Genomic DNA, 24,522 nt, shown 5'->3' with positions numbered 1-24,522 from the left:
TTGTTGAATGAATACATAAATTAACAAGCAAATTTTTAAAAGCGGGTTCTGAATTTATACTTAATTGGATATCAGTTGGCCCTACTGAACCGTGAATTTCTCAGAGCAAGAGCCTTTCTTATTTATTCTTGTATTTCTAGAATCTAGGACAGCCCCTGGGAGTGATACACTCTCCCCTACCATACCACCGCTACGCACACGTTGTTTGCAGCATAGCTGGATAACATGCCCACATCACATAGCCGTGAGGTAGGAACCCAATCTACCATATATGTTGTGTAGCCACCATTTTATCATATACCTCCTACTTTGTATAATACTGGGATTCATTTTATGGGAGCAGAGGTTAAAAATAATTTCAATTTTTTTTTAGAAACGACTACACACTGGACATTTTAAATCTATTATTTCTGAATCTTCCAACAATAAAGTTTACCAATAACAAAAATGAAGCTAAGAGAGTTTAGCAAATGAAACTAAGATTACTCACCTAGTAAGACGGTAGCTGGAGGAACTAGGAGGTCACGCCTGCTCTGGTGGACTCCAGATCTCATGCTTTCTCCTCTGTGCCGGACTATTTTCTTATTAACATCTATCCTCAGTGTTCAGCTTTCCAGGCCCCATGTAGTTACAACAGCCCTTGGGGCTCCATGGATTTCCTAGGGTATGTTCCTACTCATAGAACTGTCCTGGCCAACTAGGCACTGAACTGCGGTCTCCTTCACGAGAGCCCCCACCCTTCCCAAAGGTTTCTCAAGGAGGGTGGGGGTGAGCAAACTCCCGGAAGGCAAAGCCAATAATCCACAAAAGAAGATGACATGGACTTCCTCAAGAAGCCCAGCTGAAAGGAGGCTTCTGTTGCCTAAAAACAACCTGGAGATTTTCAATTTTTGGGTCTTTCTGGAAAGACCTCGATGCCTCAGGTCCTGAAACAAGGTCTTCCTCTGAGATGTTTCATAACTGTTGCCTCAGTGGACTATAGGGTGAGGTAATGAGGAGAATCTCTCTCTTGACCATCCACAGCTTTACAACTCTCCCTCTCTCTCTCTCTCTCTTACACACACACACACACACACACACACACACACTCAGATTTCTTTGCAACATTTGTTCCCAGTTCCATCAGAGCTGGGGTTCCTTGATGCTTCAAGTGACACCTTTCCTTGGTTCACACCACTTCCCAGGGCTTTGAGAACAAAGCACAGAGACAACTCTTATCCCTGCTTCTGCCTCTCAGCTAGTGACAGCTAAAAAGCCACTTGGAAGTTACAGCTGTTTTCAGTCTTGATCAGAGGAGGGTCCCATATATTATCCCATTTTACCAGACAAACTGCCGCTCTTCAGTTGCGTCCAGGAACCCGAGCTCATCCTGACTGTGTATAGCATGGTGGTCTCATTGGCTTCAACTGATTCCTCCATCCGCCCTTGTCCACACTTGACCTTCAGGGAGAATTTTCTTCAAGAGGGGATCCTGCCCAGGAGTTCTCAAAATGGCACCGTCCCAGCAGCCATAGAGACTATATGAAAATGGACTGTTGAGCCTGGCCCCTCATCTTCTAGAGGTTAATATAGCCAGTCCCATCTGTTCTCCTTTGTTGTTATGGTCCTGGAGTCATTTGGGCTTGGCTTAAAAATGCCCTATTAAAGCTGTAGATACTGAGGGGCTTTCAGGTCTAAGCTAGAGGAATAACAACTTGCCTTATCACATTAGGTATTTTCCAGGAAGAAGAAACATGCAAGTCTCCAGTACTTTGTAGTTGAAGGTGACCTACAGCAGGACAGCACCTGGACCACAGTTAATTATTCGTTATAGAAAGTATGCTGTTGGGGGGCGCCTGGGTGGCACAGCGGTTAAGCGTCTGCCTTCGGCTCAGGGAGCGATCCCAGTGTTCCGGGATCGAGCCCCACATCAGGCTCTTCTGCTATGAGCCTGCTTCTTCCTCTCCCACTCCCCCTGCTTGTGTTCCCTCTCTCGCTGGCTGTCTCCATCTCTGTCGAATAAATAAATAAAATATTAAAAAAAAAAAAAAGAAAGTATGCTATTGGGACACCTGGGTGGCTCAGTCAGTTAAGTGTCCAACTCTCAGATTTTGGCTCAGGTCATAAGTCAGGGTCATGAGAAGGAGCCCCACACCGGTCTCCATGCTGGGCTGGGTGTGGAGCCTGCTTGGGATTCTCTCTCTCCCACTCCTTCTGTCCCACCCCCCGCCCCCAAAATCTGCTTAAAAAAAAAAAAGAAAGAAAGAAAATGTGCTGTTTACCAATGTTTGTAGACTATCACTTAGGAAAAAATATTAGATTCTAAATATATATATTTATTATTTTTGCAAGGAGAGAGAATAAAAGTACCTGACTCTTTAGGACTAGGAATGCATGTAGTAAGAAGCAACTAATGTGACACACCAGCTAGGAATAGAATCCCAGAGGACCTGGCAAGGAATTATGCTCCCCTGAGAGTAAATCTGAAAGAGGGCCGGGGAAGGCAGAGGGAGGTAAGAGCCCTGAGCTGAAGCCAATTAGTGTTCAATAAACAAATGCGAACATTTTGCTTTCTGCCTCATTTCAGGCCTGCCTTCCAAACAGCTCAGATGATGAGTTCTTAAAGAAATAAATAAAAGTTCAAATTCCCATAGCAGTTCAGTTTCCAAAGTGAATTCTAGTTGATTTGTGGAGGAACAGCTTGTGTTTTGTTTTGTGTCAGAGCCTCTGAATGGCAATTCCAGAAAAAATGTGCTGAGTCATGAATCCCTAAGGGTAAAAGATTTTGACAAGAACATGCGTGGGGGAGGGCAATAGCTGTGAGAGCGGTACCAGTCAGGGATTGAACAGAAGGCTCATTCTTCCTCTAAATGAGGCCCTTGGAGGCAAACATTTACCCCACACCTGCGCCCAGAAACACTTGACACCTCCCTCAGATGCTGAGAGGCCACACACGAAGGAATAATGATAGCAACAAAAATAATAATAGCTAATATTTGCTGAACAGGTACCGGGAATGTACATGGGTTATGTTATTTAATTCCCCTAAAGGCCCTAGGACATGTTTGACCAAGGAGGAAACTAAGGCTTTGAGAGGTTAAATGATCGCTCACAATCACCTAGCACAGGACCTGGGCTAGGATTCGAACCCAGAAACCATAACCTTAACAAATATGTGTATTGCATCTCTGAATATTATCCATGTATTCATACAACTCTGATCATTATAACTGATTGTAGTTAAACTCCTGACTCAAAGAGGGATTTTATTAACTGGCATCCTTCCGATGCCATTGACTACATAGCAAAAGGTCTCAGGATCACTATTCATGAGGGAGAAACTGAATGGCACTGCTAATGTAAACTGTGTTCTTGATGTGTTTAAAAATAATACTCCTAAGTTAGGGAAAAAAGGGGTCATTCTTTCCTTCAAAAGAGAGCTCTCCTTTATTTCCCAGAACGTTGCGAGTTAAGATAATCCCAGATTGATTGCTAGAAGTTGAGGCTTTCTGAGGTCAGGGGACTTTTCCAGCCAGCACAACACAGCTGACAACCCACGCGGTCATGACCTCCCAGGGCTGCAACTCCTGGTTCCTCATGGGGCTTTTAAAAGTTGGTGGCTGAAACTTCTCTCTTGATGACATGGTCACCCTAGAGAGAATTAGTTCAGCAACTGGCTCCAGGTAGGCTTATCAGAGACAGTGAGGCAGAGAAAGCTGAAAGGAGGAAGGAGGGTCGCTAACGATGTCCCAGGCACTTGGAAGGTTAAAAAATACCATTTGAGTCACAAAAGAAAGATTATATTCTAATCAATATAAATTCATTAAGTGTGTTTTTAAATGTTAATTCGTGGGGCGCCTAGAAGGCTCAGTTGGGAGAGCAAGAGACTTGATCCCGGGGTCATGAGTTCAGCCCCTGACGCAAACAGATACATAAACTTTTTTTAAAAAATGCTAATTCTTAGGAAATGGGCAAATCTTGAATAATTATTTACATAAACATGACTCGTCTATTCATTAAAGGATTGGTTTATAGCAACCCTCCCACCCAAGCCCCATTTCCTAGCCACGTTAGAATCAAAGGGTTTACTAGAAACTTTCTTCATTTTGCTTTTGGAAGCTACTTATGTATGTTGTCCATATCATGACAATTATGTTTTGTACCATACAATGAGGACTCTAATTCCCACCTCATAGGGCTATAATGAAAGATAAATAATATAATGTGTCTAGAACATATTAAGAATTCCATTGATGATTGCCAAGATCATTATTAAGAATCTCAAAGAGAAATCTATCCCCTTTTCTTCAAAAGGATTCTGTAGGGTTGGCATGTTGACTTTTTGGAAGGCAATGGTCAAAATAGTTTAGCGGATTGACTTGAATATGTTGAGGTCCAGTCACCAAACTCTGGGGTCTGAAGTGAACATGTGGTAATTTTTTTACATTCAAGTGAAATGTCACTGCAATTAGGGGAAGGAGGACGGCTAAGAAGAGAAAAGCAACCAAACCAATGCAAAACAAACCCAAAAAATATTTTATTGTAACATAAAATTCATTCCCTAGACAATGGAAAATGCACACACTGGATAACATTAGTAGACAAGGTGAAGACGCGTTTGGACAATTATCAACATTGATGAATGTGGGGATGTCGTGAAAGTTAATTTTTTTCAGGTTATAGGATTTCCTGAATATAATGTTGGCAAAAAGGAATTTTCAACACAAAAACATTTAGTTTAACTTCTTAAAATGTCACTCCTTTTACTTACTAACCTTGACAGTGACTAAAGAATGAGGTACAGAAAACTTTCCAGAAGTCTGAGTATGGAGTAGAAGTCCAAGGCACTTTGGAGCCCCATTATTGCATTATTGAGTAGGATTAACTCAGTTATGAAATTCCCCCACACTCCAGGTTTACTGCATAGAAAAGTACTATTTACCCACCTCGCCGAGGTGTGGTGGGGTGTCAGGCTTATAAAGTGCTTTAGGCGCCTTCCAAAAAAGGCACCATAGAAGTATAAAATCTTACATATTTCAAAAGAAATGAAAAGACAATTTTGGCACAATAGGAAGAGTGCGTCCTATTTAAAGAACCGTAGTTGGCTCTTTCTAAAAACCCCTCACCTCAATGGTTTATTGCTTTTTTGTTTTTTTATTTAAGAGAATGACTGGTTTCTCTATTGCCGGTCTTACAACAACCATTCTCGACCCGGCTGTGTTGTCAGAATTCCTTGAACAGTTCACTGAAAATATTGATGCTTGGCCCACAGCCTAGACCTAGAGAATTAAAATCTCTAAGAGTAGTATTCAGGCAACTACATTTTTTAGAAGATCTAGAGGATTCCAACATATAGCAAAGTTAAAAAAATATTTCTTTAGAAAAATGTCCATTTATCAAACATTGATTTTCTTCCAAAAAGTTTTTGTAAGATTGAATGAACTTGGATCAGGGTATCAGTTTCTTATTGCCTTTTTCTCTTCCCATGTCCCACACGAACTTGGAGCGCACACACACACACACACACACACACACACACACACACACACACACATTTTCATTCTGCCCTTGAATTAAAATTTGATAGTGGTAAAATCTGATAGTAGCAAATAAATGCTTCACTGAGAAGTTATGCAAGGATTTGCAATTCATTCCCACTGTGCCCGAAGCAAATGGATGCTGCCCATTTGCCAGAATGGAATGGTTTACGCATTTCCATTTTGGAAACAGGTAAAATCAGCCCTTCCTGGGAAGCATCAGCTGAGTGGATGCTGACAGAGAAAAGTGAGTGTGGTTATGGCAGCCAAGCGTGAAGCAAGGCTGTGCTCAGTGCCCCTGTTTGGAGTCTGCCTGCCCCTCAGCAAACACCTTAGGAATTGAAACGATTTAAGCGCAGTGGGTCCAAATATGGGACGCTGCCTCAAGGTAAATAAAATCAAATAGTGAAAACTAGTGATTGTGATTTAAAATACCCTTGACCAAAAAAAGATCGGCTTACTCCACTGCAATTCTTAATGCCATTTTATAACTGTTTTCACGTACTAGCCCGTCTAACATAGAGAAGAGAGTGATTTAGTCCCCAGTGGCCTTCACACGTATCTCATCACGCTGCCTGCACCAGGTTTAAAACAGAAGAGCCCCTTCTGGGTGCCTTGCAGTGGAACTAACGGAACTTACGGAGAAATTATATTGCTTTACGCAGAGAAAGCCTTCCGAGGTGGGCCAAAATCTTTACAACATCAACGACTCATGAGTGATAGTAAAACAGAAGAGTCCCACTTCTTGGAAAAACACAAAAAGGGAAAAAATATATACAGGAGATAGAAGCTACATACACAGTACGTAGAGAATATCTGGATTTGTTAAAAAAAAAAAAAAATTCATTCAGAGTCAGCCACAGCGCAATTCTGCCGTGAGACAAGTCTGCAGTGCCTTCCGCCCTTCCTCTAAACATTGGAGGGCACTTTGTACAGAAAGGTGGCTGGAGCCGGCCTGGGCAGCAGCTTGTTGCAGGTGTCCCAGGAAGGCAAGGCGGCCAGCAGCAGGACGAAGCCTCCCAGCAGGACGCAGCAGCCACTGAAATAAAACGCGGTGTCATAGGTCTGGGTCCAGTCATAAAACCAACCTGAAAAGAGAGTGAGAAAAAAGTGAATTGGACAGAAATCATCGGAAGAGAAAGCCCATCGTCCACTCATTTCATCAATCTTAGGGACCGTGAGGCTCACAATACATTACGCCACGTACCGTAGAGCGCACTACCGGGAGTTAGCAGAGAAGCAGCTCCCAAATAATTTGGACAAGGATAAATAAGCATTTTGAGTTTCTCCCCAATAAAAAACGAACACAAATCCCTGAGCTTCTTCACTATATCAAAGTGATTGTGACTAAATCATTACCTTGAGACGTTTATGCATTTTGTGCTAATCTATGCTACTCTCACGGTCCGGATGTCTGTATCCAGAGATGTGACAAAGAAGAACGGTAAAACAGGTTGGCTTTACGAAATATCTTACCAACAATTGGTGGTCCAAGGCTATTTCCAAGTCCAGCAAAGAACATTAATATCCCATAGGCGTGGGCTAATTTTTCAATTCCCACCGTCTTCGTGGTCACGTATGGGAAGATGGACCAATTGCCGGTCAGAAACCCTAGAATCCCAGAAAGTATGGCCAATGTGACGTAACTTTCAGCAAATGGAATTGCACACAAGGCCAGGCCCATGACTATTAAGGTAGCTACGTAAAGATATAAGGTATTAATCCACTTGAAGTCAGCCAGTATCCCTAAAAGGAGTTTACCCACTGCTGTCATAATGCCAATAATGGAAATAAGAGGCATAATAAGCTCTTCTTCTTTCACATTTGAACTTCTTGCCACATCTTCCATAAGTAATGAAGGTGGAAATCCTCCGATGTCAAAAAGAAAGATAGCAATGAAGAGCGCTGAAAATACTTTGTTTTTAAAAAGAGCCACAGTTTCTCCACAGTAGTTTTTATATACTTGCCACTTCCTCTTGGCAAGCTGTTTGCAAAAATATGTCTGCTCAGCAACTTTCTTTTTGTACGTTTCGGCCTCTTTTGCATGCGCCACTGTTGTTGGGTTTTTATGAAGTAGACTCTCCTGTTTCCGGCCACCACTGGCTAAGGTGCCCTTGCATGTTTCCTCAGCACCATGGCTCTTTCCAAGAATGTTTGTGTTTTCTTCCAGGTCCTTTTCTTTCTCACTGTAAATGGAGTATCGATCTGGTACACTTTCCAGAGCTGTTTTTTCAGGCAAAGGGCAATCAGAGGACTGGAGGGGTCTCATCAGGCTGCCGCAGGCTAATATATTTAAAGCTAAGGCACCCACAATCAGCAGGCATCCATCCAGCCCATAGAACTCAATCAGCAACCTCTGCAGAGCAGCATATATAAAAAGTCCAACACTTGAACCTAAAAAGGAAATGGGAGCTGTTCAATCTTAATCTCTTATCATTTGGGACTCTCAGAACAACCATTATTAATATCGGCCAAGTAAGATTTGTAAAGGAAAGAGAATGGTTAGATTCCAAACAAACCTTTATCTATGGACATTGAAATTTTCACTGCACATAATTTTCATATGCCCTGAAATATCCTTATTCTGATTTTTTAAATTAACTATACAAAAAAAAATCACTCTCAGCTCATGAGCTCTCCAAAAACAGGCAGTAGACTAGATCTGGCCTGTGGACATTAGTTACCAACTCTGTTCACCATGGAACAAGATCGCTTCCCTAAAATCTTTGTTTCATGCCCATGTTCCTTTTTTTCGGTGAGGTCACAATATTTCACAAATATTTGTTTTTGGTTTCTTTTCAATTTTTAAAAAATCCTGCTGTGAGTTTTGTTTTGCTTGTCAATGTAGACATGGATCCTATAGGCTGAATGTCTGTGCCCCCACCCCAATTCATATGTTGAAATCCTAACCCCCAATATGATGGTATTGGGGGGGCACCTTTGGGAAGCAGTGAGGTCATGAGCTCATGGAGCACACATGAATGGGATTAGCACCCATATCAAAGAGACCCCTGAGAAACCCCCTCACCTTCCACCAAGTGGGGAAATAGCAAGAAAATGGCGGTCTATGGCCTGGAAGAGGTCTGTCACCAGAACCCAACCATGCTGGCATCCTAATGTCAGATTCCCAGCCTCCAGACCTGAGAAATAAATTTCCGTTGTGTATCAGCCACCTAGTCTATGGTACTTTGTCATCACAGCCCAAAAGGACTGAGTAGATCCATGATTCTCCTAAATTTTGCTTCAGTGAGCTCCCTGTGAGTTGAAACTAAAAACTCCTTAATTCTGCCAAATCTTAACTGTCCAGAGTCGATCCATTTTTACTTCAGTGTGCCATGGCCCAGGCCCTATGCCCTCCTTTCTAGACTGAATGAAAGCAAACAACATACAATTTCTGGCATCTTCAGCACACATAAATTAGGACATTAAGGGAAACCTAGGTCATAGTTATGCTACTCCATGTTTTAGAGCCCTTGCTCTGTGCCTTACACGTATGCTTCTTTAATATGCCCAATAACTTCATGTGATGAGTACTATTATTATCCCCATTTTACAGTTCAGAAAACTGAGGCTTAACTCAACAGTTAACTGAACAGAACAGTTCGATAACTTGTCTGTCAGCAGACAGCAAGTGAGTGACCCAGGCAGGATTCAAAACCAGGTGTTCTGGGTCCTGGGTCTGGGCTCATGGTTACATTACAAGCCTCTACGGAAGTACAGGGCAGGTAAGGTCTATTGTCCTTTAATCTCATGCCTACCGTCACGCTCCCTCCCACACCTGGGGGAGAGCCTGTAAGGTTCTTTGAACTGCATTCCCACTGCTTTGGGTTCTCTGTCTTCTGTTTTTGTTATTTCTTCTCCCAGGTCTGCCTCAGCCTAGCCGTGTCCTAGGACTCTGGCCCCGTCTCCTCTTAGATCATGATTTGCATTTCTCACCTGGCAATGCTTCCTTTAACCACCTTCAGTAAATATCCCGCTCCATTTAATTCAATCTGGAATCACTTTGTTGCCACTGCGTTGGCCTCGCGAATAAAACATTAGTTTGGATTCTGTTGCCAGAAAGATCGTTGAACTTATTCGGTTTCTCTGGAAGTCTGACCTCCCAGGACTACGTGCTCATTAACGAGGGAGTAGCATATGTAAACGTACCACTTTTACTAAACTTGGCCGTTCTGTCTCCAAAGCAAACTCATAAAGTTTTGGCCACAGAAAATTTTGATAAGTTCCCCAAACAGCTTATGAAAAAATCCATCTGAAAAGTGCAACGCCAGTTCAAACATCAGAGGAGTCCAGAAGGCGTCCATATTTCCATTTCCCCCCAGTGATCATTGCTTGATCGTTAAAGGAAGAACTAGAGTCTGAACTGCCTGTCGTGTGGATATGCACGTAGCCAGGGAGATGCATACATAAATCAGGACTTTAGAAAAACTGTACACTCTGCAGTAAATGGAGATGGTGAGATGGCGGCATCAGGCTTCCTGACAGAGCCCTGACAGACAGGGGGTCTCCAATTTCCTGGCATTTCTCCTACCTCTCTCAGAGGGAAGGTGCCTCACAGAAGTGCACTCTGCTTCTTTGAGTAAAGCGCTCACTAGCTTGTGACTCTCAACAGACTGGGTCCACAAGTTTTCCTTTCCTTTATTATATTGGTCATCAAATGCCCCAGATTTTTCATGTATGTGTCCTAGGATTCTCTGTAAGCTATACCCTTATTTCCAGTGGAAAATAACATTTCCTTCTCGGGCTAGAGTAAAAAAGTGTGCTCCCTAAGCGGGAGCTGGGACATAGCTGGTTAAACATCGGTGTTTGGCAACCTTTGAATTTGATTAGAAGGCTGGATAGTGACAATGCTATACTTATTTTGAAAATGTACCTGTTGAAATCAGGCCAAGGGCAAGGCCTCGGTGGCTGTCAAAATACTGGCACGTAATGGTCACTGTTGCCGTGTATAATAAACCACATCCGAGTCCTAAACATAAGAAGACATTGCATAAATTAAGACAGTACTTCAATGCAAAAACAAAAACAAAAACAAAAAAGAATAATTTAAGTATCTCCAGTAGGCCACTCTGTTTCGGACTGGCTAAAACTCTTCCAAGCATGGATTCCTGGATCCTTAAGACATCATTTGTGGAGCTCCAATGAACATATTTGGGTAAGCTCAGTTCTCACTCCACACCCATCCTAAGGTTGGGCTCAAGTCAAATAAAAGTCCAATTTCTGAAGCATGAATGAATAATGCAAATTTAAATCAAGCCATTACGGGCAGATGGAGAAAATGGTTAAGTTACCAAATAGCAAAACTTAATCAAACATGCCCATTCTGTCTCTCTTCCAAGTCCTTGCCCTGAGCTCAATGTCCCTTCCTCCTCGAAGTGCTCTAAACAATTTGAAAAGTTCCCTTCACCAGCCCAAGCTATTTTGAGAGAGCTTAGAGTTTGCACGCCCCAGTCTACAAAGCAAAGGCCCCCCCCCAGAGGTCCTCTGGGGTTCTCAGATCATCCCATCACAGTAAAATATATATTATTAAGTTATTTGCTTTCAGAGATATAAACTACCCTATTTAGGAGTAGAATGTCTTTAATTTAGTTTAAAATATCTTTGCAAAAAAAAAATTGTTTGTTACACGATTCTCTACTTATTCTGTAGACATGAAATTCTTTTATAATTAAAAAAAATATCTTACTAAATTTCCCTTTCTTGAGACAATATTTATCCCCAGATCTTCTCCAAGGCTTTTGTTTATTAGCTTAATCTTTCCTTCCCTATTTAGTACCCGATAAACCCAGTTTGTTTTTCATAAAATTTTCCTCTGGCTTCTAACTCACGACTTCTTGCCTTCCTTCTGCAACACTATCTGCTCTTGAGGGTCATTCTATAAAAAACACATAGGCCGTAGTTTTAAAAACTGGATTTTAACCCTGGCCCATTAAATGAGTTAAGATCATTTTCATTCCTTTTAATTGGCACCTAAACTCTGATTAGAAAGAATACAAGAGCTTCACAAATACACTGCGTAAGTATTTTAAGAAATTAACACTTTGAACTGAAGACCCAGCGGATCTTCTGTGATTCCATAAAAAGTCTTCTTAAAGAAATGAGATAGACTAAAACAATTACACTTTAAGTAAACTTTTTAAAATAAAGTGCCTTCTCACATGATGTAAGGGAAAAAAACATCTCATCAACTGAAATATGAGTTGGATTGACCTATACAGTTTCTACGTGTCTATAGGACACTTCAAGGTATGAAATAAAACCGTTTTTAAACAATCGATTTCAAAACCAAAAAATGTCACCCTTAACTGAGACTATACGTCAGAAAGCCTTTGGAGGGCGAATGAATTTACTTTTCTGTGATTTGGTTGTCAGGGCTCTGTCAACTGTTAGGCATTAGAGACAAGAAAAAAAAAAAGACATTTCTGATTGCTAAATGTCAATGTCCGAAAAGTTGAAACAGCAACTTTTAAACTTTTAGCCTGAGACCAAAAAAAGGCGTTTTAAAAAATTATGTCAAGGTCATGGGTTTCAGTTAAGTTTATTTCACTTTTTTTTTTTTATGTCGCAGAAATTTGAAATGCTTTCTCCTGGGGCGCCTGGGTGGCTCAGTCGTTAAGTGTCTGCCTTCAGCTCAGGGCATGATCCCAGAGTCCTGGGATCGAGCCCCACATCAGGCTCCTCTGCTGGAAGCCTGCTTCTTCCTCTCCCTCTCCCCCTGCCTGTGTTCTCTCTCTTGCTGGCTGTCTCTCTCTGTCTGTCAAATAAATAAAAATAAAATCTTAAAAAAAAAAAAAAAGAAATGCTTTCTCCTTACACTTTTCAAAAAGGTAGCATAATGCCCTCCTACATCTGTAACAGGCTGACCTTAAACTGGAAGTTATTGAAGAGGGGTCCTTAGAATCTCCAAGATCTTTCCTAGAGTCCATGAGGTCAAAACTATTTTCATAATAGTCATAACTAGTCTCCCACTTATCCACAGTTTCGCTTTCCACCGTTTCAGTTACCCACAGTCAACCGCAGTCCAGAAACAGATGACCGTCCTGACATATGGTCCGAAGGTCAGCAGTACCCTCACACTACGTCACAGCGCTTACGTCATTCCCCTCGCTTCATCTCATCACCGACATTTTATCATCTCACATCATCACAAGAAGGGTGAGTACAGTCCAATAAGGTATTTTGAGAGAGAGACCACTTCACATAACTTTTATTACAGTATATTGTTATAATTGTTTGATTTTATTATTGTTATTAATCTCTTACTGTGCCTAATTTATAAAATAAACTTTATCAGAGGTGTGTACATATAGGAGAAAACATAGGGTTCATTACTATGCATGTTTTCAGACATTCATTGGTGGTCTTGGATGGTATCTCCCATGGATAAGGGGGGACTACTGTAATACTAACATGATCTCTGCTTTTTTTCACTGTGTTTACATTTATGCTGAGGGAGCAAAAGAGATGGTGAGTAAAACCACAAGGGCCTTAGCACAAGTCAAGGTATTGGTACCAAACTTTGGTATCAAGTTATGCTACATAACCACATACTCACAATAAAAGCAAACAAAATTTTTAAAAAATGCTTCATTTGGATGACAACAATTATTACAAGGAAAAGCCCTTACACAACTGTTTTAGTAGCCGGCTCAAATAGCCCCTCTTCTCCTGTGTAACCCTGTTTGTATTTTAAAGAATATCTAACAGACAAACTGTGGTTACTCAGACTTGGGTATTTGGCAGACAGCTTTTTGAAAACAAACTAAGCAGGGAGACAATTGGCAGTAATTGTTACCAATGATAAAATTCAAACATTCCAGAAAAAAATAGAATTTTAGAAAACTTGTATCCATGACTATGAATTTGGACAGCTTCCCAACATATAAAAGTTTTCTCATGAGTCTATTGGTGATAGTAACAAAAGTGATTTTTGATGTTGTATAATGAAATTTGTCAACATTTACAAGTTATTTCATAACTCAGTGAACCAATATTTTTCAAATAACCAAGTCATGATATTACAAAAGCAGGCTTGAATAATGATGTATCCAGAGTATGTCATTTGCAAAAATGTAGATGGAGCTAGACAGTATTATGCTAAGTGAAATAAGTCAGTTGGAGAAAGACAAATACCATATGATCTCACTCATATGTGGAATTTAAGAAAGTAAACAGATGAACATATGGGAAGGGGGGAAAAGAAAAAATGGAGAGAGGGAAACAAGCCAGAAGTGACTCTTAACTCTACAGAGCAAACTCAGGGTTGATGGAGGGATGTGGGCGGGGGATAGGGATTAAGGAGGGCACTTGGGATGAGCACTGGGTGTCATATCTAAGTGACGAATCACTGAATTCTACTCCAGAAACCAATACTACGCTATACAATCACTAACTAGGATTTAAATAAAAATTTGAAAAAATAAAGGTTAGGTATTGTAATAAATTTTTAAAAAGAAATGAAAAAAAAAGACAAAGAAAAAGCAAAGTGCAGAATAAATAATCGGGTTTGATATAACAGAGTAGGATAAGTATATTGATGTGGTACCAGGTTTCATATTACAATTAACGTTGGAAAATCACTCATCAAGTTTCGGTATAGTATCAGAGAAGAATATCTACAGTTTCCTGAAAAGCTATTAAAAACTCCTCCCTTTTCCAACTACATCTTTGTATGTGACACGATTTACTTCATACACTTCAATCAAAAAAAAAAAAACAAACCAGATTGCAACAGATTGCAAACGGAGCCAATATGAGATTCTAGAAGTCTTCTAAGAAGCCAAACATTAAGGAGATTTGCAAAACTGTAAAATAATGCAGCTCTTTTCACTAAATTCTGTTATTCTTTAGGAAAATAGAGTTATTTTTCATAATAAGTACAATACTTATGCTATCATGTACTGGGTTTGTTGGTATCTTTCAATGAATTACTAACCAAATATTTTCAAATTTCTCAGCTTTTAATACAGCTAATTTTAACAGAATAAATATCTATAAGTATAATCCATATATTCAAAAGCTCCTTGGGGTCCCACATAAAAGAGAGTAAAGGGTCCCCAGACTATAGAGTTTGGGAACCAGTGCCTTAAAGCATCCCTGGGTCTCCAGTCATTTTTGATCAGACTCCTAACAGTGAAAATAATTTTGAGCATCAGCCTGCAGTACAATTTTTAAACTAAATGCCCATATTACTAACAATTCAAAGCATAAGCATTAGTAAAATACTATTGTTTCCCTTTACTTAAATGGGTGAAAACTAAATGTATTTACATGTTCTGACATTTCCTTTCCACACCTTATGTTCCATTTCACACACCTCTGGGCAAGACCACATCTTCAGAGGCCTCTTCTCCCGCATCCCCCCCATCAAACCAGACAGACGCTCTTTATCATGCCTACTCCCTGAATTACCAGCCTCCCTCTGTCTCTGCCCCGCCGCTGCCTCTGTTCACCTCCTCATCTTTTCTGAGCTGAATTCTGGCTTCCTGGTCACTCTCTCAAGCCTCCAGTACCTTTCCCACCAATCTATCTTCTTTTTTTTTTTTCTTTTTCCATCAATCTATCTTCTAAGCTGCTGTCATACAATTCTCATTACGTCACACTCCTACAGTCAAGTCCATATAAAAACATTTTGTCATCCTTTGGTGCCTACCATGCTTTGGGGTATTCGTACCTAACCACATGACTTCTTCAGTCCTTGAATATCTATAAAAACACTCTTATCCACGTATATCACACCTCTGAGCATTTGAGCTCCCGCAGTATCCTCCTTCCACCCCCCTCACTCCCCTTCAAAACCCATGCCCACCTGACCGCATCCCACCTGTCCTTCCGGACTCAGCTCAAGCATAAACTCCTGCAGGAAGCCTGCTTCAGCACCCGTCCCCCACAGCGACATACTACCCCAGCACGCAATGTTAGTTTCATTTTATGATTGCACTTATTTTGCTGTGCTACAAGGTGCAAATTTACGAGTTTATTCCCCCAACTAGACAATGAGCTATCTGAGGGTAAGCTGTGTCTTATTCACCCGAGTATCCTGGTTCCAGGTCTGAGCCTGGCACAGTGTTTTTAAAATTCTGTTGAATGAACTCCCCACAGAAGTTAATCTACTACCTTTTCCCGTAAATCTCATTTGAGTTCTTGCATTTTTCTCTTCCTGTCTGTGTCTCTATACATATAACAATCACTCTGTATGTATTATGCGTGTGTGAATATGTATTTTTAAAATAATTTCTTTATATCTATTCCCCACTTCAATGATGCTGATTTTTTTTACTTTTTACTTTAGCCAGAAACTAAAGCTTAGCTTAAAAAATATTAAAGACTTTTTCTTTCACAATAATTAATTTATTAGGATAGCATCATTAGAAAGAATTAGAATTACATGGTTTGAAAAAAGATACAACTAATTTGCGACTTCTATGCATTATAAGATGATGCTTTGGGCAAATCACACTAAGCTTCCTCATTTTCTCATTTTTCTCATTTCTTACCTATAAACTAAAAAAAAAAAACCTAGATGAATTAAACTGATAAGAGTTATGAGGAGGAAATATAACTGAAGTAAAACATGCTGATATTATAAAATGCTTCAAATTTAGAATAAATAAAGCAAGCATCTCTAAAGAAACAGCATGTGAATAAAAGCATGCAACGTGAAGTCTGGTCTATTGTAGGAAGACAAGCAATAGAACATCTGAAATCATGCACGTACATATTTTTGAAAATGTCTACGAATTTTTTTAAATACCCTTTCATTATATACATATTTTTGTGTGTAACTGAATAGATATCTATCAATCCTCTACATTTATGTATGAAAACTTCTCCCTGCAGTATTACTTTTATGAAAAGGAAATATTTTAGTGACAGTGCATTTTAACATGGCAATCTTAAGAAGCAATATGGGTGAGGCTACAGAATCCAGACACTGTGTGGGGTGGGGGGAGGGGCAGTGCCCAAGACATTCCTGGTTTGGCTACTAGAAGTCTTATACCCTGGAAAACCCATTAGTCCTGGGCAACCCAGGACAGTGGTCACTGTAGTGTGGGGACCTGCCTCCCAGTTATTTGGGAGAATTCCCCTTCTGTATGTTTTAAAGCAAGGATTTGAACCACCTCTTAGAATAGTTGAGCCAAGACAATTTATTATCCTGACCAAAGGTTAGGATAGGCAATTGTATACAGTGTCCCAGAAATATCTACTTCTAGACATGAAACTTCAGGAAGGTAACTTAAGGCACCGAAAAAGAGAAGTTTAGCTTATCCAAACGCAGCAGGTACATTTATGCTGCTAGCTTCAAGCATCTGCATGGGAAGTTTGAAAGTGCAAGCGATTGGCTAGTGTTTTTAATAAACTGGCTCTGACTTTTGTAGCTTAGCATGAGTTCTCTGAACATGACATTGACTAGTTACAAGCACAGGCTTGGCAATCAGGCTGGCTTGGGTTCAAATTCCAGCTCTCTCTCTTACTGGCTGGGCAACTTGGGGGACTTGAGAGTTTACTTAAACTCTCTAATTCTTGGTTGCTTTATCTTTAAAACAATCTCACGAGATAGCTGTAAAGATTAAGAGACATAAAAAAAGTAAAAGATTTAGAATCTGTGCCTAGAATATAATAAGGACTAAAAAATAACCATTGTGTTGTATGTTTTCACTTTTCACCTGAGTATTATGGCATTATGTCGATAACAGCCTCAGACTAATTAGAAAATCATAGTTCCTTATTACAACTGAGCATCCGTGGGAGAAAAAAGGACTGTCTTTAATGATACAACCATTAAAAACAAAACAAAAAGGCTTATAAAGCTCTAACTGCGAAAGTGAACGGCAGGAAATGACCTTGATCTCGTTTGCCGTAATTGAGCAGGAGAATCAGACTGTCTGAAAACACGGTCTTTTCCCTCTCCAATCTCGGGAAGCGGAGCAGATTCAGGGTGAACGAAGATATCACCATGAAAACAAAGGAGGAGAAAATTGAATTTTTCCAAAACCGAGAAGGAATAGTAAGAAAACACTAACCAGGGAGCTAAATAGCAACATATTCTGAAGAAGACATTGATTTTGAGTCGTGCTTTTCAGCAAAGCCAAAAGAAATTATTGGGGAGACACTTGAACAACACATTCAGCCCATATTTCCCACCCCCACCCTGTACCCCACTTTCTTTTTCCTGATTTAAAAAAGCAATCGAGGAGCCTGGGTGGCACAGCGGTTAAGCGTCTGCCTTCGGCTCAGGGTGTGATCCCGGCGTTATGGGATCGAGCCCCACATCAGGCTCCTCTGCTATGAGCCTGCTTCTTCCAGGGGCACCTGGGTGGCACAGTGGTTAAGTCTCTGCCTTTGGCTCAGGGCGTGATCCCGGCGTTCTGGGATCGAGCCCCACATCAGGCTCCTCCGCTATGAGCCTGCTTCTTCCTCTCCCACTCCCTCTGCTTGTGTTCCCTCTCTCTCTGGCTGTCTCTATCTCTGTTGAATAAATAAATAAAATCTTTAAAAATAAATAAATAAATAAATAAATAAATAAGCAATCGAGAAAATGGAAGCCTGAATTCCCAGGTTTGGCAGTGCGGCTTGCAGTCACTTGAAAAAGGGGAAACGGCCCTTTGCTGTTAGCTATGAAACTAAACAAGATAACATCATATTTTCAAGACGATACTTTTTAAAACATCAATTAATTGGTAAGACAGAATTACGCCCGTTAATACACTTTAGTATCCTTTTCGATATTGCGTACAATAATTAAACATACTAAAAAGCTTTAATTTCTTTTTCTATCTTCTTAATCTGTTATACAAATATTGTTGATTCAATAAAGCTTCCTCAGTAGCAAAAAACTGCTTCTGTGGCCCTGAACTAAGCGTTCAGAAAGGAATTTAAGGGAAGGGATGTAGGAAACACCGCCTTCTGCTTCCGTATATGTATTATCTCATGAACAGGCACAACAGCTTCGTGAAGTCACTCAATAAAAATAAAAAGAGGTGCAGAGAGATTAAAGAATTGTCCAAGGTCACAAAACTAGTAAGAATGGTTATGCTAGCTAAAATGTATTGCATTACGTCCTCGATTCACAAACCAGGAGGTGGATGTCATTATTACATTCAGTTTTAAAAATGAGGAAACAGAAGTTAAGTTACTTGTCTGGAGTCACACAGTTGGCAAGTGAATAAGATAGGTCGACCCACAGGGCTGGAGCCGCAAGCCTGCCTCTCGGTGTTTGCTCCTTCCCTCGCATACTGTCACTCTTCAGAGACCATCTAGGTCATCCTAGGCAAATGAAAATGCTTACTATACGATTCTGCCCAGAACTGGTGCTCAATGAATATTATCATTAAAGTGAATCTTTCTTATTTTTTCTAAGAATCAACACAAAAAGGAAAATGAGTTCAGACCGTAATGATTTCCTGTCACTTCCTTTTCAACGGGATAGTCTGTATGATGATAGAATGGAAGTATCATTGTTCAGGATTATCTCACTTATTTATCCCAGAAATATTCGATGAGCCCTGGACTATGAGCCTACTGATGAAAAAAAAGAAAGAAAGAAATACAAAGACGTCGACCGTGGTAATAAGTATTAATTATCTGCTGGCTAGGAGTAGTTCACAAGGCCCCAGTAATTACCGGGGGGAGCATCATTTTTATTCATTGAAATCCAACTCAATTTTTTAATTTGTTTTATTTTTATTTATACTTCACTTGACTTTATTTAGTCTTCACAAAACCTGTGCGAGGTAGGTTTCCCAGCCTGCCTTCCCAGATGAAGGGACAGCCATTTGTCATCAAGCTTGCTCGGGCTCACAGAATCTCCGTCTCCTGACCCTAAACCCAGCAGTCTCTCCACGAGCTGACAATGGCTTCTTAGCTGCAGGGACTCAGAACCTATTGCCAAATCAGAGTCTTCAGACCTGAGACTGTTTTCTGACCCAGAATCAGTAAGTGAAGGAGAGACCGGGATTCCAGGAGGAAGGACATTACAATAAACGCTATGACAAGTATGCAGGTAACAGTACCCTAAATACTTCCCCAAAGATAACTATGGCCACTTATTTAGGTAATTGTGCACTAGGGAAAGTGGGGGACCCATCCAAGTTCCTGATATTTCCCTGGCTCACCCATTCACGGTGGTGGGTATAACCCTCACCCTCTCTGTTGTTCCTTGACCAATGGGGTAAGAGTTATCACAGTGGAGAAAGCCAAGGGGAAGCCCTATAACGGCACCACCAGCCAAGACCAGTCTCAAGTCCTATCTAATTAATTGAAGATCATGGAGGTGGGAGGGGGCCACACTTAGTTCTCAAAAGGTTCCAACAACATCAGTCAAATCAAAAATAGCTTCACAGGTTGATAAATCTCCCTCCATTGTTACAGAAATTGAAATTTAGTTATGGGAGTTAGTTAATCTTGTCTTTTCCTTTCGATATATCCTTAGATATTCTTCCAACACAATCAAATGCATATAGCGCTTAGACATTGCAAGCCAATTTTTTCTTCTTAAAAATTTATTTTAATCTACAGGTAATGCAAATGCTATGGTATCACTCACTGCTCATCAATTTTTAAGCCAGCAACAACTTAGTATGCTTAGATTAACCTTGAAAACATGTGGAATTGGAAAATCCCATAAAATTTTAAATGTGTAGTCCAGAGTTTGGGGGAAATGCCCAAATCATATCAATGGCATCATGATTCAGTTTTCTGTGCAAAAAAAGGATTTGTCCTACAAGGAAAAATCCAATATTCATGCATAAATACAGATACCTATATTTTTTTATGATGTTAGACAATAATCCAAAATAATTATTCAGTGGAGACTCTCAAATTTTACACAAGAGATTAATGTATTTGTACCCACAGTCCAAAACTGTATTAAACATTACAGGAAATATAAAATACCAAGAATGCACAGCATGCTCTCAAAGAACTAACATGGGATTCAGGTCTCAGCAGTATTAGAGTACATAGTTAAATTTAAAATAGACTTCCAGCGTTCGGAAAGCACCGAAAATAGTTACAAAAAAGTGAAAGAGGTCAGGATCTGGTGCCAGACTGAGTGGATTCCACCCCAAATCTCCTAGCTATATAGCTTCCGTTAGTAATTTCCCTTCTCTGAGTGCCACTTTCCGTCTCTGTAATGTGAGTTCTTGTGAAGATTAACTGAGGTCAGATAAAGAGTTCAGCACAGAGCCAGGCACACAGGAAGTACTCAGTGTGTATTAGTTGCTCTTATTTCTATTATGTATTATTCAGGAGACAGTCCCAAATAAAAAAGGGGAATATAACTAGTCAACAAAATTGTTCTTTCAGACACTCAGAAAAACTTTGACAGTTGGAATCATCTTTTTCAAATTCCCTGCCAAGAGCCCCTAGGAATAGTCTGATGATGTTGAACGCTGACTACAATTAGTATAAGACATCAGAAAGTCACCTGCCCCAAAACTGTCCTCTCAGGCCCTGAGCCTTGTACGTTTCCTTCCCTGTAACCAGGAGCAACATCAATTTTCCCCACCACTCAGTTCTTCTTCACTCGTGCCTTATCTTAAAAACAAAACAAAACAAAACCCCCAACACTAATAATTAAGTGTTTTAAAATCTACTTTTTACTTCTGCCGTAACTTTGTGATGTGGGCCCTGGAAGCGCAGGCTATTTAGAACACAAACAACTCACCGGAGCCCTGCTTAACCAGCCACGACGAAAAGGACCACTTCGTAAGCCAGTAAGAAGCACTGGGGCGCCTGGGTGGCACATTGGTTAAAGCGTCTGCCTTCGGCTCAGGGCGTGATCCCGGCGTTATGGGATCGAGCCCCACATCAGGCTCCTCTGCTGGGAGCCTGCATCTTCCTCTCCCACTCCCCCTGCTTGTGTTCCCTCTCTCGCTGGCTGTCTCTATCTCTGTTGAATAAATAAATAAAATCTTTAAAAAAAAAAAAAGTGCTGTCAGTCTCATGCTCCCCCCTCTCTCTTTCCCTTTTTTGAGCAGTGCTGAAATGAAAAGCCTTCTTGTGTCTTGCAAGAGAACACAAGGTGTGTGGATAAAACATGCTTCTCCTTTCAAATATTTTGATTCACTGGGCGGACATGTTACTAAAGCAGTAATTTTTGGAGAAGTGGTCATGGAAAGTTCATTATTTTTGATCATTATCATGCCGCATATTAACTGAATAATAAACCTGCCATTGGTAAAACGATGTTTAACTCTGGAAGCTTAGAAGAATTATAGTGACCAGGTTTCTTACCTACAACAATGCCATAGGACAAAAACAGAAAGTAGATATTGGGGGCAAAACTGCTCAACATCAGGCCTCCAGCTACCATGAAGCCACTGAAGATTGTCACAGGTCTTGCTCCAAAAGAGGAGACACAGAAGCTGCAGACAGGACCTAAAATAATAAACGAAACCTTCACTTATTTAACAGTAACCTCCTTCCCACAATCATAGGCTCCATCCCATCATAAGTTTAAAATGGTTCTTTCCATCACACAGTAGCACCAACAATCATCGTCTACTGTGCATTCACTCTGTCCTGGGCCCTCTGCGAGATACTTCGTACAAACAATCACATTTCATTTGAATCTCGCTGCAGCCCTGGAAGGTAGATACTACTGTTCACCTCATTTTTTGATAAGGAAATTAAAGTTTCCAGATGGTGAGGCTACGTAGTTAAGAAATGGGCATTCTGCGGTCCGACTTTATTCAAATTCGAGCTCTACTACTTGCTGGCAACTCGATCTCAGGCAAATTTTCCGATCTCTCTGTGCCTCAGTGTCCTCATCTGAAGACTGTCATAACAATAGCCCCTCATAGGGTTACCGTGAGGACAAATGAGAGCACAGATGTCAAGCTGGTCACAAGGCCTGACACAAGGAAGTCCCCAGGAAATGCCAGCTCTTCGGTGATGAGAACGGCAGCAGCAGCCACCAGACTAGTGATGGAGGAAGAAGTAGAAACCCTGGCAGTCTGACTCCTGAACCCAGCATCTTAACCATCATACTATGCTGAGGACTTTGCCTCCTGCACGTTTCATGCATCTTTCCTTCCCAGCGCTCCTTTCCCGCACAAGGGCGATCATATATTGATGAGGAAAATAAGCTCAATGACTGACTGAACACAACCAATCATGATCCTGTAGAGGGATTTGGGGGGGGGGCTATTCATTTTCTAGGGAATATTCTGGCAAGAGGCCAAATGGAGAAGCACCCCACCCGTTCCGGTATGAGTTCGTCAGTACCACTGTCCTACATTCTATGTGTCACCTGGAATTTGTGGGCAGCAGCACACTGCTGAGTGACAGGTAACAGAGACACTACCTGCATCCGTTCTACGGGGAAGTGGGCAACATGGGTAACTATGCCTAAGCCATGGGATTTCAGTGATGGTGGAATTCTTCACCACTAGCAGTGTACCTAGAAAGCACCTATAGCTACAGAGCCAGACTGATCAGAAATGAAAGACATTAAGGATTATTCAGCCCGTTAGTCTCATCTACATGGAAGGAAACTGAAGCTCGGAGAGGTTGTCCAAGCCCATAGCAGAAGAGCAAGCCCAGGATTTGAAAGCAAAGAGAAGCACATCTTAATAAAGTTGACAATAACCTTTCAAGGTACAAATTATTATTCCCAATTTTTAAAAAGTACTATCACCAGGATGGCTAAAGACAGACAACAGTAAGTGTTGGCAAGGATAGGAAGCAATCAGAACCCTCATAAACTGCTGGTATTGTCTCCTAAGGCTGAATATAGCATCTTGTATAGCTCAGAAATTCTGCTCCTGTGTATACACTCAATAGAAATACCTGTACCAAAAGTATAAAACGTTCACAACAGAACAATTCAGAGTAGCCTAGAAACCCAGACGTGCATCAGCAATAGAACCCATAAGTGAATTCTGGTAGGGGCACACAATGGACTATTATATGGCAATGAGAATGACTCACCTGCAGCTACACATACACAAGTATCTCATAAACATACGTGGAGTGAAAGACACTCAACACGAGAAAGAATACATTGCATGATTACAATCATAGAAAGCACAAAAACAGGCCAAATGAATCTATGATTAGAAGTCAGGATAATGGTTGTCTTTGGTAATGGGTAGGGAGTTATAAGCAGAAGGGAGCACAGCCCCACTTCCAGGGTACTACCAATGTTCTGTTTCTTCATGTGAATGTGCTTATCACATGGGTGTAATTTGCTTTGTGAAAAGTTCATCAAGCTATACTCATGATAGATCTGTATATATCTTTCATTTAGGAATCTCAAACAGAGAAATGAGTTTCACTGTTTATAAGGGACAGAGCCAGGATCCGGCCACCGCAAGTCCAGCATTCCTGCCAATACCAGGGAATCTCTCAAGTGCATACTTAAGACCAGGATATGACCACTGAGATACCACATAGCTCTCGACACGTACAGCTCTCCCCCATTTCTCCCTGGTCATGAACTGGCCCTTGACATTTCAGGCCTGCTGTGTGAGCCAGTACAGAAGAGCACTGATATATTTATATAGTAAACAGAGGGGAATATTCTGTGCCAGTGCTTTAAAAGGAAAATCCATTTGAAAGACCAAACTTATCATCCAGTAGTGGAGCTGTCTGTATACCCAATGAGAAATACTTAGACGCTTCAAAAATAGAAATGATTTTAAGGGTCAAATTTCATAAATGGATGCGTGACATCATAAAAGCATGATCCTTCTATGTTGTTTACCAAACTGCACGGACACTGAGAGTCAGTGCCGACAACTTTAACAAGCACAATGGAATTAAAACACACAGAGTATTATTATTGGCATACCTGAAAAGTTTCAGGTTCCAGCCTCAAAGTAGGACTTTAAATCTATGCTCCTTAATGCATGATAACTCCACAGGAAATGCAGAGTATGTGAAACTAGGGGTGCAGATGAGGGGTGACCATGGTCATGGCATGTACGCTTACACTGTAGCCAGTACATGTAATAAGTACCTAATTCTTACCAATTATGTGATAAGTTCATAGATCATTTTG

The 24,522-nt window shown here is 40.7% G+C and overlaps 1 protein-coding gene across 7 annotated transcripts in view; it reads right to left on the bottom strand.

Moving 5' to 3' along the window:
- Positions 1 to 4,492: 4,492 nt before the first annotated feature.
- Positions 4,493 to 24,522, bottom strand: part of SLC16A9 (solute carrier family 16 member 9) — a 52,543-nt gene continuing 32,513 nt past the window's right edge. For 5 of the 7 annotated variants that reach the window (XM_087863098.1, XM_045783131.2, XM_045783132.2 and 2 more), the window contains 4 exons: positions 21,753 to 21,896; positions 10,390 to 10,485; positions 6,993 to 7,910; positions 4,493 to 6,604 (listed from right to left, as the gene is read on the bottom strand). In XM_087863098.1, the coding sequence (XP_087719224.1) occupies positions 6,426 to 6,604; positions 6,993 to 7,910; positions 10,390 to 10,485; positions 21,753 to 21,896 (1,337 nt within the window). In that variant the 3' untranslated portion in view covers positions 4,493 to 6,425. The other 2 variants (XM_087863097.1, XM_045783135.2) reach the window with 2 other exon arrangements.

Source organism: Ursus americanus, chromosome 6 (genome assembly GCF_024610735.1).
Source record: "Ursus americanus isolate L20-20 chromosome 6, mUrsAme1.1.p, whole genome shotgun sequence".
Taxonomy (NCBI): domain Eukaryota; kingdom Metazoa; phylum Chordata; class Mammalia; order Carnivora; family Ursidae; genus Ursus; species Ursus americanus.
Note: the sequence above shows the minus strand (reverse complement) of the source record. Positions and strands in the feature narration are given on the sequence as shown.